Source organism: Lynx canadensis, chromosome A2, assembly GCF_007474595.2.
Source record: "Lynx canadensis isolate LIC74 chromosome A2, mLynCan4.pri.v2, whole genome shotgun sequence".
Taxonomy (NCBI): Eukaryota; Metazoa; Chordata; class Mammalia; order Carnivora; family Felidae; genus Lynx; species Lynx canadensis.
In genome coordinates this window covers 90,161,583-90,177,990 of record NC_044304.2, presented here as the reverse complement: position 1 = coordinate 90,177,990, position 16,408 = coordinate 90,161,583, and the positions used below count along the sequence as shown (strand labels likewise).

Here is a 16,408-nt window from a genome sequence, read left to right as displayed (position 1 = left end):
AACTGATTGGTAATGTGGCTCAGGACCATTAAAAGAATTATAAAGAGTAGCACAAAAAGAAACACATTTCAAACTTATTGGTCGTCTTTCATTCCTTCAACAAACATTCCATTAATATCTAATGTGTGTCAGAAACGATTTTTGATGTTTGGGATCAAAGTCCTCAGCTTCCTAGGGTCCTTGGTTCCATACAAAAGAGGCCCTGGATCCAGTGACTTCAGCCCTGGATTTCAGTCTTTGTTACTGCCACTAATCACATGATGACCTTGGACAGATCACTGTGAGTTGGGGGGACTTCATCTATAAAACAGGGATGGGTAAGAGATCCAGAGCTAATGCTGTTAGGTCTTAAATTTATCTCAAATACAATCACAGAACATAACTAAAGGACAGTGCTTAGATAAAAGCAGCCCATTCTAGAAGTCACATCCTTTTCTTTGTTGACATTCATTTGTTAGTGAATGCGATATATACATGAAGTTTTCCTAAAAAAGAATGAATACATCTACTGATTGTTTTTCTCATTCCTCATTCCTTTAGTAGACATTCGTGGAATGCCCACTCTGCACCAGAAACTGTGTTTGGGCATTTCAGATAAGAGATGAAACATATCTTCTCTGCCTCAAAAAAGCTCACAATCTAGTAATGGAGATAGAGAAGGAAATGTAAGTTTGGGTGTCAAGTGCTATTCATAATCAATAATATTTACTGAGTGCTTATTATGCTTGGGCTACATCAGTGAAAAATTGATAATGATTTCTGTTTTCATGGAGTTTATATTTAAACATGAAGATCAAACACTATAGAATAAACATGAAAACGAATGATACGGTATGAGAGAAAGTGAAAAAAAAAAAACATGGTGCATAAAAGAAGTAGAGAAGCTTAAAAAGAAATAGGGACGACCTGTGGTGGGGCAGGGGAAGCTAATTGCAATTTTCAGAAGGATTACCTGGTGGGCCTCCTTGAAAAGCTAACATTTGGGGCGCCTGGGTGGCTCAGTCGGTTAAGCGTCCGACCTCGGCTGAGGGCGTGATCTCGCGGTCCGTGAGTTTGAGCCCCATGTTGGGCTCTGTGCTGACAGCTCAGAGCCTGGAGCCTGTTTCAGATTCTGTGTCTCCCTCTCTCTGACCCTCCCCCGTTCATGCTCCGTCTCTCTCTGTCTCAAAAATAAACATTAAAAAAAAAAAAGAAAAGCTAACATTTGAGTAAAGGTTTGAAGGAAGTGAGGGAATCACCTGGCCTTACGAATATGTGGGGGAGGGGGCATTACAGGTAGAGAGAGGAGGGGCAGTGAAAAAGCCCCGAGTTTGGGAACCAGGGGGGCTGGAGTGAAGTAAGAAAGAGGGGAGTAACAGGTGGTGACAGGAGAGTAAGAGGGACAGGGAGGGGGTGGATCCGGGAGGACATTTGCAGGGCATTGCAAGGATTATTTGACTTTTGTTGTTGAGTGAAATGGGGGAACTCCCTAAGAGGTTATGAGCAGAGGGGTGACTTCCTGTAAGTTTTATTTATTTTTTATAATTTTTTATTTGAAAGAGAAAGAGAGAGAGAGAGAGAGAGAGAGAGAGAGAGAGGAGGGGCAGAGAGAGAGAATCCCCAAGCAGGCTCCAGGTTCAGCACAGAGATCCCAACGTGGGGCTGAATCCCATGACCCTGGGATCATGACCTGAGCTGAGATCAAGAGTTGGATGCTCAATTGACTGAGCCACCCAGACACCCCTGATTTAAGTTTTAAAAGTGCATTCTGGCTGTCCTGCAGAGAATGGGTTGCGGAGGCTGGGTTGGAGGTGGGCAAGAGTAAATCGATTAGGAGATTATTGTAAAATGTAGCCTAGAGATGTCGGTGGCTTGGACCAGGGTGGTTGCAGTGGAGATTGAACGAGTGAAGGTACTAGATAGGGCAGATGGGGACGGGGTGAGAGCGTTCTACATGGATGAAACAGACATGTACATTACATGTATGTTTTAGGCACAGAGGATACAAAGGCAGGATGTACTCGGAGAGCTGCAAGTAGTCTTCATGGAAGGAAGGGTGAAGGTGGGGTGTAAGCAAAAGATGAGTCTAGGGAGGTAGACACTGGTTAGATCCGATGCCAGAAAAGCTCACTGTGTTGAAGAAGCTTTAACAAAGAATCGTTCTGCAAAATCTCTTTTGCAAAAGGAATATCGAAAGCAGGTTAACGTCAAGGATACGCACGTTGGCCAACGCTGGAACTAGCCAGCAGGAATATACCAAGGAACCAAAGAGTATTTTAATTTATGTCATTAAAATTCTCAGGGGCCTTAGCTCTTCCATCCCATAACGGCTAGAGCCCTTAGGGAACGGACTGCAACTATCCCTTGTCAGAAGAACCTTGTAGTAAATGCACCGAGTACAAGCAGATGGCTAGAAGAGCGGTCGTTCGACCCACCTGAGCAAAGATTGTTTGCTGTTTACCATTGTGCTTAGTCCATTGTGTCAACATTCAAGTTAGAAAAACAAAGATACTATTTCAGAAAAAAATGTAAAACACCACCTGTTTTTCAACAGGTAACTGGGGGAGTCTTATTTTTTTAATGTGCATTTTTAGCTTCTTTAGCACTTCATTGTCCTCCCCCAGTAAGGTGTTTTCGTGTCCAATTCTCACACTATGAAGCATGATGGCACTGGTGGTTGGTATAAGTTCCCTCTCTTCTCTGTCGTTTCAACCTGTGTCTCACCCTTCTCCTCTCTTCAGAGATGGAGAATGACTGGTAATGACGAACAAATTGAGAAAGCTAAAATAGCACTTTGTGGTCAAGTTTATAAAGCTGCACCAAATTGTAGAATCAAAGCCAGTAATTGAACAAGACAGACAAAAGGAAGATAATTCTGTTTCATTTATCTGAATAATGGCCTTATTGCTTCACTTTTCTTTGCCATTTAGGACTCAGGCCATGAAATGAAGGAAAATATTTTGGTTACATCAAATACCTTGCAAGGGCTCACTGAAATCTAAGAGTTCTCTTTATAGTAGCTGCTGCTGAGTGAATACATCTGTGTATTTGCGTACTAAGGAGTAAGGAATGAAGTACAACAATAAGGTTAATGAATACGTATGGTGAATAAAGATAAATAATTACCCCACGGGTAGTCCGAAGTGGGGTAGGAAGGATGCTTACCTTATTTATCTTTAAGAATTAAGTGCATTGTAGATGCTATTTACAGATACTTGAGAAATTCATTTATATTTAGAGTAAAGACATTTAGAGTAAAGGACCTGGCTGCATGGTCCTTTCTTACTTTCTGGAGATGGCAGTGGAACCTGATCTGGGATTTTGAGGTAAATATATATTATTTCTACATGGAATGCATCTGTGGGAGTATGGGACACAGAAAGAGTTTCATCTTTACCACCTATTACAGCCATTCTAATGGTAAGAAATAACTCGTAGATGAATAGGAGGAAATCTTGACGTAACTGATTTCCACTACGTTGGCTCCCTCTGGGTAGAATGAAGAAAAGATGTGCAAAATGCAGGCTGGTAAATTTTGTGCTTATTTTCAAGGCTGGTTTAGGAATTAGAATTCTGGAATAGGAACCAATGATCATGGGGTCCTCTCTTAGTATTACCAGTGATTTTTCAGGTCATTTGACTTCTGAGTGGTCATCTATAAAGATGACGTGGCAACTGCTGCTTATTCCAAACACAGTATGATTTGAGCATACAAAGTTTCACATCTTGGGGGATAAACCAATTGAACCAGACTGTGCAGATTAGAAGGATGCCCTAATGGCAGGGGAGATTATTATTACTAGCAATTTAGGCAAATGAAAGCATTTTATCGCTGTACTATTTCTGGCATCAATTTTTTTGTGCCGTATAATATTACTTACAATTTATGATTTGGGATAAACTAAAGTCCTCAGAACCAGTACCTTAATGCACTGCTATGACACGCACCTTAGTAAAGAAATCAAACCTAAAAATTTTGTGCTTTTTATGTTAGTAATGCATTGAAATGCAATGCTATATTTAGAAACAGTTTACCATATTTAGAATCAAAGGAAGAGGAAACGAAAGCCACTTCAAATACACCTTTGCCTATCTATTCACGGTATTGAAATGACTTCCATCAGTCTTCAATGTAGCTTACACTCATGCTCTCAGGAAAAGTTTTGTTTCATAACATCATTTGAGAAAATCCGCATCCCTTAATGCCAACATGGAAACGTTTCTTTATAACAGACGAAATAAACTCAAATGCCTGGAAATCACCATGGTCTGAGTGTTTTCCCCTTTTCCCCCCTAATTAAGCTCTGGGAAAACAGCGACTTTTTTTCTCTCACCCACTGTGAAAGTTATTAGATTCTTTTGCTCAAATCACCCACAAAGAGGGCTTGGAAGTTCATGTTCCTTAGAGAGTTGCCAATTCTGCGAAAGAAGATTAAATGCCCATATCACACGTGTCATACCCTACGGCTAACAAGAAAGAGAGCAAATGTGGCATAGCCCGCATGTAGGCAGTTACCACATGTCAGCCTAGCCTGGGGAGCCTTTCAATTATGGGTAGTATATCAGCCAGGATATTCCCTCAAAAATAAGTTAAGAACATCAGAGCCGTCACATTGCATCTTGGAATATTTGTGTAACAGGTTGCACCCTTTTTTGTGGCTCCGAAAGGAAGATTTCTGGGTCAGGGGCAGAGGTATTTGATTCTTGCTTGATTCCACCTGTTTATCCCACAGAAAACGAGGAAAGCTGTGCTCCTTGCTTACCTGTGAAGTTGATTTTCAGCAAATAGTCCTTGTACAACTTCTTCCCGTCCAGGATCTTCATAGCATCGCACAGCTTGGTGGTGTTGGGACACAGGGTACGCTGCATTTTGTGCAGGGCGTGGGCCATGGCATACACCGCGTTCACCACAAACATGATCTTGGACTCTTGCTCGTAGTTGCTGCTGTCGATGGCCAGGTGCTTGTCGCACGCGCGCCGGTGGTTCCGCTTGTTCTGGAGGCTGCACTGGAACTTCTGCTCCCAGAAGTCCCGGAACCAGGGGTTGCGGTGGTTGTTGTAGGGGTTGAGGCTCTGGAAGTAGCGGTCGAACTGGCGGACGGGGTGCGAGGCGAGCTCCAGCGTGATGGCGCCGTAGGCCACGTGCTCGCTGCCCTTGACGATGCTCTCCTGCGCGCCCCAGCCGTCGCTGGCCACCCAGGTGAAGGAGGCGTTGGCGCGGCTGGCGGCGGCGATGAGCTCGCGCGAGTCGTCGCTGCGCATGAAGAGGACCACGACGCGCGCGTTGGGCTTCTGCAGCAGCTCGCGGATCACGCTGTCGTAGGACTTGCGGATGTTGGAGCGACCCACCTTCTCCGCCGTGGCGATGCAGATGTTGCGCTGGCGGGCTTCCTGCTCGAAGGCCTCGATGCCCGTCTCCCCGTAGTCGCCCTCCGAGGCCACGGTGGACACGTAGGTCCAGTTGAAGAAACGCAGGATCTCGGCCATGGCTTTGGCCTGGTAGAAGTCCGGGGGCACGGTCCTGGCAAAGTAATCATAGCGCGACTTGTCGCTGAGTTTGGCGCTGGTGGACGCGTAGCTTATCTGAGGGATCTGGAAGAGCCTTAGCAGGTTTGCCACCTGGGGAGGGGGGAGCGGGGGTGGTGAGCGGGGGGGGGGGGAGGAGGAGAAAGAGAAGTACTTGTTTTAGAAACCTTCTGGTAAACGCACGTGAAAAATGAACAATACCAGACTGTTTACCCAGCTCCCTTTTCCCCTCTGGATCGCGAAAGTCTTGCGTACCGCGTTGCCAGAAGCTTCCCTGCGCTGTGTTTTGGCTTTTAGGGAGCTGTTTCAAGTGGAAATGTTTATGCTTTGGGAAAGGGCAGAGTAGAGACATGAAAAGGGCAGTGCTCTCTGCGTCCTAGACTTTATGCTAGGCCCCGGGCAAAGATCGGTCCTGTTCAGGTGCCTTCAGTGTGGTTGGTTCAGGTTTCTGGGGTCCTGCTACAGCTCTGTCAGACAGCGAACTTACAAGAGAATTGGCCAAACCGGTTTTTAGACGACTTGGCTGCGGTTGTGTAGAAAAAGCCTGGGTGTTGCCTGATTCTCACTTCCCCCTCTTTTGCTAAAAATGGCAGTCTCTGAAAGAGTTTAAATTGGGAACCTGATGCCACATGGACAGTCCAAATTAGACATTTATTATCTAGGTTAAGGGGGAAAAAAAAAATCAATTCTTTTTGGTCCGCTCCGAATTTTGGCACATGCTTTTCTAAACTTCTGAAAAGCTTGACAGACATTTTCTTTGCTTTCCTTTTCCTTTTAAAATTTTGTTTCTGTTTAGACTATGTGAAAAGAAAGCATACAGATGCTATTCTTATGGCATTTTTGATTAAAAAGCAAGTTAGGAAGTATTAAAGACCTGATCAAGAAAGAACCGTCTCCTTCAAAATTTTAAGGCTTGAATAAAGAATTTAAATTTGTCATAATTCACTTACCAGGAGTAGTTCACTGTGTTTATTTCTTACACAATAAAAAAGGAAAATGACACTAGCTTACCAAGGAGCATTTTATGCATTGAATGTTTGCATAAAAATGTATCTTAAAATCTCTGCACACATTATATGTACATCTAATAAGTTTATTTTAATTTTTCCTGGATACTTCACATAGCCTGAACCCTCCTGTCTCTATACTGACTGCAGCTAAGTTACGTAACATACTAATTGTACTTTAATCAGCAACAACACTGAATATTCTGATATACTCTATGAGTACTTTGAAATTTTCCTTCTGGAAATTGTGGTTTCAGGTTTACATTTGACATGTAGGAAGCACAGCTTGAAACAGGCAGCTGTTAGCAAAGAGCACAAGTAACATAAAACAACTGACATCTGAGTCCTGATTAATCATCATTTCATCTGGCAAAGGAAACTAACAGCCAAGTTCATACACAGCCACACAGCATGTTCTTGGAGATCTGGCCTGCTATTAAAACCAACGCTTGATATAGCCCAGAGCTATCAAAAATGTTTTCTATATCATTTCAAATCCTGGTCCCTCTCACTTAACTACAAATAGAACAGCTAGAAAATCTGGCATTTACCGTGCAAAATAAAGCAAACTTAAGGCCCAAATCTTTCTTGCAGTTGGTAAAAACCTGCTGAAAGAAATTTTAGGATACAGATAGATTTGGGGGAATAGAGGTAAGTGGCTGGGAGGCTGGGTGGATGAAGGCTAGTATGCCATTTATTTCTTCTTGTATCGGGACTCGGAGACCCTGAACAAAATGGCCAACACCGATTCATTTGAACATAGGAGTGCTGTTTGTTTACTCAGCCTGATTGATGGGGGAATAAGCAAGTACTGTCATTACTTCTAGACTGATTACCTGGCTTCCTTCCGATTTATGTACCATGGTTGCAGACTGGCAGTAAGAGAGAGCCCTGTCTGCACTCAGGCTTGCCTTGGTAATGGTGTTTTTGGGTAGCACTGGAGAAGCCATCTCTTCTTGATGCTACAGTTTTCTCATCTTCAAGTTATATTCATCAAGACCTTAACCCCCTCAGGGAGGCAGAGAATGAAAGGACCTGAAAAATGCCCAGAAATATTATTTTCTGGTAGCTAGGAGTCACAGTGAAAGGATCCTAAGCTGCCAAAACTTTCTTCTCCCAGAGGGGTACAAGTAATGAGAAGCTGCTTAGGAAAAGAATTCTTATCTGTTGACCGATAGGATCCTGTGGCTTCGTGTCTGCCTCTCCAGGATGTCTGAAAACAATTTTCAGATAAGGCAGGCTGTACGATAGAATGAATTATGCATAGAATAATGGCAACGCGGAAAAGTTTCCCTGCACGGGAAGGGGCCGCGATGAGCTGTCGCACGTTGGGGAGGGTGGAGGGCTAGAGTTGAAAGAGCAATTATTGCAATTATTAGAACTATGCATAGTGTGTGACTATGAATCTGAAGGGTGGAGCACAGAAAGACGCCCAGGTGGGAAGAAGAGGGGAGAAGAATAGGAGCTGTGCCGTGGCCTACACCACAGATTGTCTAGCTGCTGGTAGGAGGAGCTTTCTTACTAACATAAAACTTGGAACCAGAGTTGGGGGACCTCCAGATAGTTGTCAGCTGGATGTTTCCTATCTCATTTGTCTAAAACTTGGGCATCTGCAGCATTCTTAACTTGCTTTCCTGGCCATATGGTTGCTCTGAGAGAGCATGAAGGAATAAGGGGAACTCCTACACTGGACATCATTTTAAGAGTAAAAGAAGAACAATTTTCGGATGGGGAGGTAATGTCAAATTTTGGAAGAAAGCTATCCAATTATATTATTAGTAGGAGTGGAGTGAGGAAAACGAGGATTGAGTTATATAGGCGTTAGCAAAAAAAAAAAAAAAAAAAAAAAAAGGTTTAAAAGTAGAGATACACTTCTCATGGACAGAGACTCTAAAAAGGTACATAGCCTAAGAGAGAAAGATTTAAAAAATAACTCCCACTGTAGAGAATAGTTTTGATAAGACAGTAAAGACAAGGTCTCCAAAGAACCCATGGGGGCCTTTGAGTGATAAAAGAGCTAGTGACAAGAGATGGGTGCTAGGGCTGTGTCGGGTCCTTGGGCCTCCCCATGGGCAGCTAAAAGATGGGAATGCACCTATAAGAATTAGGGAGACTAAAACACAGAATGCGAAAATGGAGCAAAGTGATTTTTGTTGTTGCTGGTACTGTTATGTGTTTATGTTTCAGGAGAAGACTTGGTGAAAAGAGAGACTTACTGGCTGGGGAAGTTGGTTCCAGATGGTGAAAGAAAAGACCTTGCCCAATCCCTCTTGCCTCTTCCCTCTATTCAGTGAGAATGTTTCCCAACGTGGAGATGGTAATACAATTAAATGAAAATCTTATCTTGCATCATTGTGGGAGAGTAGACTAAACAAAAGCCCATAATAACCCATGTTATTTGAGTTTGCTTCCAGCTCTGAATTCTGGGAGAAACAGCAGATGAATCTGTGGGATCCCCATGAATAATCTTTGAGGATTCAATAAGGGGAGGACTGTCAGAGGGTGAAAAAGAAGGAGGAAGGGGAAATTCAAGAAATATAAATTAAGATTAAATAAATCAGTAAGCAGGATGTGTTTTGGTAACTCTCTAGAATAGAGTTTTTAAAGTTTTTTTTTTTTTTAACGTGTATTTATTTTTGAGAGAGAGAGTGAGACAGAGTGAAAGTGGGGGAGGGACAGAGAGAGAGGGAGAAGCAGAATCTGAAGCAGACTCCAGGCTCTGAGCTGTCAGCACAGACCCCCATGCGGGGCTCAAACTCACGAGCGGTGAGAACATGACCTGAGCCGAAGTCAGATGCTTAACTGACTGAGCCATCCAGGTGCCCCTAGAATTTTTTCATTAGAGAGCATGCAGGCACTTAGAAAGGGATAGCATGCATTCACTAAGAATGAATTTCAGTAGAGAACATCTCTGTGGAACTATTTAGGGAAGAATTGTAGTCCTGGAGGACCGTGACTTCAACAAGGCATTAGTGACATTACTTGCACTCTTGTGGAAAAGCGACAGTGATAGGAATTGGTTGAGAAAGAGAGTGGTTTGGAAGAAGGTGTATATAAGGTTAAATTTTTACCAGTGACTTTGGAAGATAAATATAAATAAGCTACAAGACCTTCACATTTTAGAGCTGGAAGGAACCATGAAGATGCCCTAAGCCTTTTGTTTTATAGATGAGGAAACTGAAGCTCATAGGGTGAAGTGGCTTTCTAGAATTTACACAACCAATAAACAGAAAAACTAAGATTAAAGTCCAGTCTCTTGATTTTTCCAAAGGACTAGACTCCCTTGCTGGCAATAAGGTGATATTAACATAGGAGAGATGTAAATTTCTGAATTCAAGTCAAAATGACAAAAGTGAATAAAGGAGAAGAAAACTAGGGGAAAATGAGGTTACAAATGCAAAGCTGAGTGCTGCAGTTCAGCACCAGAAATCCAAGGGTGGCTAAAATCAAAGGTGGATTATTGAGGGGTTTACTTTCTTTAGATTCCATTTCATACTTCTTCAGAAGTCATCAGGGAGGAACTGTCCCACAGTCCCTATTCTCTGAGTGACTGTCGGCAGACTGCCTTTTTGGGGAAACCTTTTAAAGATCCCTGGTATTTTTAATGGTGCTAATAGTTTGGTGCCTGCTAGGGTTCTAACTGTTGTAGATGTATTATCTGCTTTAATCCTCATAACAATCTTACGCAATGGATACTACCATTATCCTATTTTGTAGACTGAGGAACTGAGGCACAGAGTGCCTTGGGATCTTGCTATAGACTCCAAAGGTGATGGGATTTGATCCCAGGCATTTTGGCCCTGTGCTCAACGTCCCACACTTAATCCACTCTGCAACCCCAGCTCTGAACCTCTGTCATCTGCAATTATTCTCACTATGCGATAGCACTGGTATATTTCAAGTTATAACATGCTTGTCTTCTTTTAAATTTCTGAAGGCCTTAACTCCTTGATTTGAGGACCATGAGTCATCATTCCTTGTTATCAGAGTGTGTGTTATCAAATAATATATATATATATATATTTATATATTACTTTTTGTTTTCATTTTTCAGTCTGTATTTAGCAGTGGTTCCATAGGCATTTGCTTTCTGACTGGCCATCTTCAGAGATAACAGCAGTTGTCTGAGAATCCACTGGGAAATTTTAACTGTGAGGTCGAAAGCTTCAAGCTATAAATATCATGATCACGTTTGACTTCATGATTTGTGCGAGAAACACAATGACCTTATGGCACAGCCTGTTATCTCCTAGGCCTGGAGAGACTGCATGCAGGTTTAATCGAACCCCTTCTCCCATGTAGCATGTATTACAGTTTTATGTTCAGTGGTCAGACATCTTGGGGTGTCCATTTTCTGGGTGGTTTGAATTTAGGTAGGACTAGCTATTGCCGTGTTTTCATTGTAACCCAGCAAGTCACTAATATATTGACTCAGTTGGCTTGAGGAGAAACATTTAGGATGCTGGACTTGGCCAGGTTACTATTATTTAGCAAATGACATGATCTAAAATTAAGATTTCTTGTATTTTCCTCATTTTTGTAGTTGCAAGGGGTTATTTAGCATGGGCTTCATCTGCAATAGTTGTCCATCAGGCCAGTGTTACCTGTTGTTGAACATCTGCCATCGTTCTCCCATTCTTCCCCCTCCAGATGAGCTCAGTTCTGTGTGGTTTCCCCCTATTTATTATGTTCTGTGTCTATGCTTCACGTTCACTACATACGATGTTCTCAAATCTACATGCCTTTGCACATGGCGTTCCTTCTGCTTAAGATAACCTCCACCACTTGTCAGCTCAGCTAATCCATTCAAAGGTCCCTTCTTTCTTGATACCTCATGTCAAGCTGAGACTCTTTTTCTTGTACATATTTTCTTCATAGCACTAATCAAAGTATATGGTGATTTCTGTTCCCTAATTCCTCTACTGGTATGAGAACTCGTAAGGACAGGGGCTTTGTATTGTTAATTTCTGTTTCCTCAATGCCTTGCAGAGTATAGAGATGCTCCATAATGTTTGTTAAATGAATGAATTGCTGAATGAGTTGGTAGTTTGCTACTCTCCCATGTAATCTTTCCTATTACAAGGATAGATTTCTGTGGGAAGAAAATAACTGGCCACCAACAGGCAGTGTAAAGATAATCTCAAACACTATTGATAAACAATTTGCTGTGCAATATGGATCCTTCACTAATTACATTCAATTTTGCACTAAAATGAGATGACACATAAGACATGGAATTGGCTTAGACGTTTAGGAATCTGAAGCAGAGTATTTCGTATGATTAAAACCGATTTCTTCACATTATTTCTGTGTCACCAACTGGGAGTCTATAAAAGGAAGTCAATATTATATCAACTGGATCTGGTCATCAGACCAATTCCCTTTAGGGTATAAAACTGTCTTTCATTCTGAGAAAAACAAACTAAGGGCCTTAGCCCTGAAACCTCCATTCTCAAACAACATATACCTAAAGTAGGGGGTCATATAAATGTATATCTAAGGCAGGCTTCACCAAATGAACTGATATTAGGATCTGCTGGTAAGAGAAGTTGTTTTTTTTTTCTGGAGACAAATGCATCATATACAAGACACATTAAGCAGCCAAACACTCAGAACTGTCATCAGTTGCTCACTTATTCTTTCTTGGGAATGTCTAAAACTTTACCTTTCCGATAGTCAATAGCTGATTGTGGAGTGATGCTACTGTCGGCATCAAAACCATCCTTATGTGCCGTTGAGTATTTTGAGTTAAAGACCGATGTTTCTGAAAGTTTTACTTCTCTCAACATTTTTTAGCAAGTCAGGGGGACTCTTCTTTTTAGTACTCTGGGTGTCATGCTTCATTTCAGTGATGTCCTCATCATGAGAGCGAAAGAGTATGAACTGTGAAAAAGAGCTCAGGTAGTCTGTTCTTCGATGTGAAAAGGGAATATGGATTGGAAATTTCTGTCGCCTGTGAGGCTCCACATCAATCCTGCGGTCCCTCTTCCCGTTCAGGATGTCTGTGACGTACCCATTTCAAACATGAGCTTTGTGCCTTCTGTGGTGGCACCGTGCCACATATTTTTCTCAACAGAAGACAGAAAGGCGTGTGCAAGTTTAGAGTCTAGTGGAAATAGATTTCCCACTCAAGAGATTGTCCCTTCACAAGGATGCCTTTCAGAACTTACAGTGTCATTGGCTTCGGAGACTGTGCTAATACATTAAAGGGAACACCGATAACTCATTTTTGTGTGGACCTGTACTTACCTACAAAAGTTCCAGATGGTGAGAGGCATCAAATGTTTACTTTCCGAGAGAAACACTGTCTATACGGCTGAAGTATATGCATTTGAAAAGTAACTCATTGTGGCTGTCCTGGGAATCAGGAGATTCAATAATAGCCACCATGGGTTTGCCTTTGCATTCTTGGCTGTTCATCTATCTCTTTGGGGCTGTTTTCTAAGATTAAGCCAACAACTTCAGCTGTTTTATCACACGTGCAGTCCTGAATGCTTGGCTCCGTCCTTTTAATTAAGCGATTATATATAAGTCTGGAAGAGAAACACTGAGGGCTGCACTTTGAACCATCTGCTACCTCATAACCCATGTGAGTACACGAAGCAGGTTGTGAAAGTGGTGATGGTAAGAGACCTCACCGACCCTGCTCTTCCGAATGACCAAGTTGCACTGTCAGCTGTACAAAATCCCAGATTGGTTTGTATTTTAAACTGCAACTGGAGGTGGTATATAGTTTAGAAACCGCCTGAGGAATCCAAGCTGTTCACATCACATGAGTTATCTGCCCATAAAGGATGCCAATCATATTGTTACTGTGGAAAGGATTAGTCATTTTTTTTTTTTTTTTGGACTGCCCTACCTGCAGCACATCTGGGAACATTTTGCATGAAAACAGTTGACTACAGCCCATGACTGAAGGCCAGAGATTAATCTGGATTTAGGAAATCACATAATAGAGTGTAGCAAATGCCAGTTTACTCAGTATAATCTGCAAAAGTCACTAACTCTTGCATGCCGTGGCCCCCCGAACACTAGTCAAAGGTTCATACTGCCTTTCCCGTTCAACAGCCTGACTCAGTCCTGATGATTTTGTAGGGGCAGTCCAGACAAAGGATTCTTTATGTGTGGTGAAAACTTACAAAAATGCCTTGAAGTTACCCTGATTTCTATCCCAACCTCTCCCGAAATCGCTGCACTCAACGCCTGTGGCTTACAACCTGGACAATAATATACTTTCATTTTCTCCATTCGTGGCAAATGGATTTATGAATAGAAAGGTTACCCATTTGGGTGCTCTCAAAACTGAAATGATATGCAAACCACATAGGACTCCTCGAATCACGTTTTTTGGGGGGACCAGTATTATAAGACATGTCGGGTTTCTCATGGTGACAATGCTGCTCTGTCTTGCTCCTTTCCTAACAGGCACTATTGTAGGAATAACTTTGTTTCCATCCTGACTCAGCACGTGCTCAGAAGAAGAGCCAGAAGGTATTTTGCCGACTGAATCGGTTGGCGTCTGACTTTTGCTCCCCCTTTTCTCCATGAATTAATTTTCGAGAGAAATCATGGAACCGAATTCATTTGGGTTCCAGTCACTAACAACGGGATCAAGAGGTCTATGTCGGATCTCGTCCAGAGTGTGTTCGTGTTTGCCAGGAACACCTGCAAAAGCATGGCTCCCAGGGGGACTTGACACCGACAGATCCGTTAGAAGCAGGTCTTTTCGTACCTCGGGGATTGATTTTCGACAATGCCTGTTTGAGGATTTAACAGAGCCACAAGTTGCATTAAACCATGTTTTCTGTGACCCCTGAAGTGACTTGCCTAACGACAACATGACAAATATAGTCTTACCAATGAGAGAGGCATTTCTTTCCTTGTTAGCTGTTAACCAAAGGCCAAAAGTTGTTGCTATGCCTGGGGGCAGATGAGGGCTAAGGCCCGGTTGAACAAAAAAAAAAGGTTACTATTTCCTCCTGAGGTCCTGGGGCAATAATTTAGGGCAGAAGGTCACATACCACATTATTTGTAGCGAATAGAACTGTGTTATTCACGGTTTCCCCTTTGGCTGTTCACTTCTTCAACAGAGGTGTCAGGAAGAAAAGCAAATAGTGTAGTGGTTCATTGCGCTGGAGCAGAATCAAAGAGGCCAACATTTGGAAGCCCCGCTCCTTCCCTCGCCAGTTGTGTGACCTTAGGCGAATTGTTTTAACTCCTTTAAGATTCAGTTATCTCGTCTGTAGAAAGGAAATCATAGTAGTCCCTTGCTTGAGAAGTTATGCGAGGATGAAATGACAACACAAGTGAAGTATTGAACTCAGGGGCTGGCACTTAGCAAAGGCTCAGAAAGTGATAGAGATGATGGTAACATCTCACCCAGCAGTCATTCATTCAGCGGACTTTGATCAGTGCCAATGGTATAAGGCACTCTTCTAAACTTTAGATTTTTCTGTCATGAGTAAGGTACCCCCACTGCCTTCCATGAAATTATAGTCTGGTGCAAGGAAGAAAAAACATAGCCAAGGTTTAAAATTTTGAGGTACGTGTATACAAACTTATACAGAAACACAGGTGAACGAGCAACTAATAACACTCAGGTGAGTCATGGCAGGCCCTCCTGGAGAGGAAACTTGTAGGCTTGATCTTTTTTTTTTTTTATTTTTTTATTTTTGTTTAAAAAAAATTTTTTTTTTCAACGTTTATTTATTTTTGGGACAGAGAGAGACAGAGCATGAACGGGGGAGGGGCAGAGAGAGAGGGAGACACAGAATCAGAAACAGGCTCCAGGCTCTGAGCCATCAGCCCAGAGCCCGACGCGGGGCTCGAACTCACGGACCGCGAGATCATGACCTGGCTGAAGTCGGACGCTTAACCGACTGCGCCACCCAGGCGCCCCTTGTAGGCTTGATCTTGAAGGATCAGTAAAACGTCGCCAGAGAAAGAGAGAAGGATGTAAGAATACATAGACAGAGAAGGGTCTTTGTTTCAATAGTATCCGATAGTTTAGTATTATCAGGGCACCAAGTGTCTTGCAATATTTAGTAGAAGGCAAAGAACAGAGGGACTGTAGCTACACTGCTAAGTGTTTTATATGCTGTGCTAAACATTTTGGATTTTAGCGTGTGCTAAACATTTTTGGATTTGTTTACAAAATAAAACCATTAAAATTTGTAATTAAGGGAATGACGCGACTTTTAAAGTTGTGTTTAAAAAAAAAAAGGCTATAGTGGGGGTGCCTGGGTGGCTCAGTCGGTTGAGTGTGTCTGGCTCTTGATTTTGGCTCAGGTCATGATCTCGTGATTCGTGGGATCAAGGCATACTCAGCATGGAGCCTGCTTAAGATTCTCTCTCTCTCTTTTTCTCTCTCTCTCTCTCTGCCCCTCCCCCACTCATGTTCTCTCACTCTCTCTCTCTCTCTCTCATAAAAAAGAAGAAAAAGAAATACAAAAACGCTGTACTATAAGGCATCCAACTTGAAAAGAAAGAGTCAGGGAAAGGTAATAAGATTAACAAAACACTCATCCTGACTTAGGCTGTGAGTTCATGTAACCCCAGTAATGATGAATAAGTTCATACTAGAAATATCAAGATTGGAGGTTTAATGGAAAATCTCAGCCCACCTAAAACTGTTTTATTTGGAGGGGCCCTGGGTGGCTCAGTCGGTGGAGCACCCGACTCTTGATTTTGGCTGAGGTCATGATCTCATGCAATGGAGCCCTGCTTTGAGCTCTGTACCGGACCCTCCTGGGGATTCTCTTTCTCTTTCTCAGCTTCTCCCCTGCTCCTGCTCTCTCTCTCTCTCTTTCTCATAAACAAACAAACAAACAAACTTAAAAAAAACCTCTTTTATTTGGTTGGTAGTACTCAAATACTTGTGTCTTCTTTGTTATCCT

At 42.5% G+C, this 16,408-nt stretch overlaps 1 protein-coding gene across 1 annotated transcript in view; it reads right to left on the bottom strand.

Moving 5' to 3' along the window:
• GRM3 (glutamate metabotropic receptor 3) overlaps nucleotides 1-16,408 on the bottom strand; it is a 226,018-nt gene that overhangs the window by 77,992 nt on the left and 131,618 nt on the right. Inside the window, exon 3 of the mRNA XM_030307867.1 lies at nucleotides 4,743-5,598. Within this exon, the coding sequence (XP_030163727.1) occupies nucleotides 4,743-5,598 (856 nt within the window). The remainder of the gene's footprint in view (nucleotides 1-4,742; nucleotides 5,599-16,408) is intronic.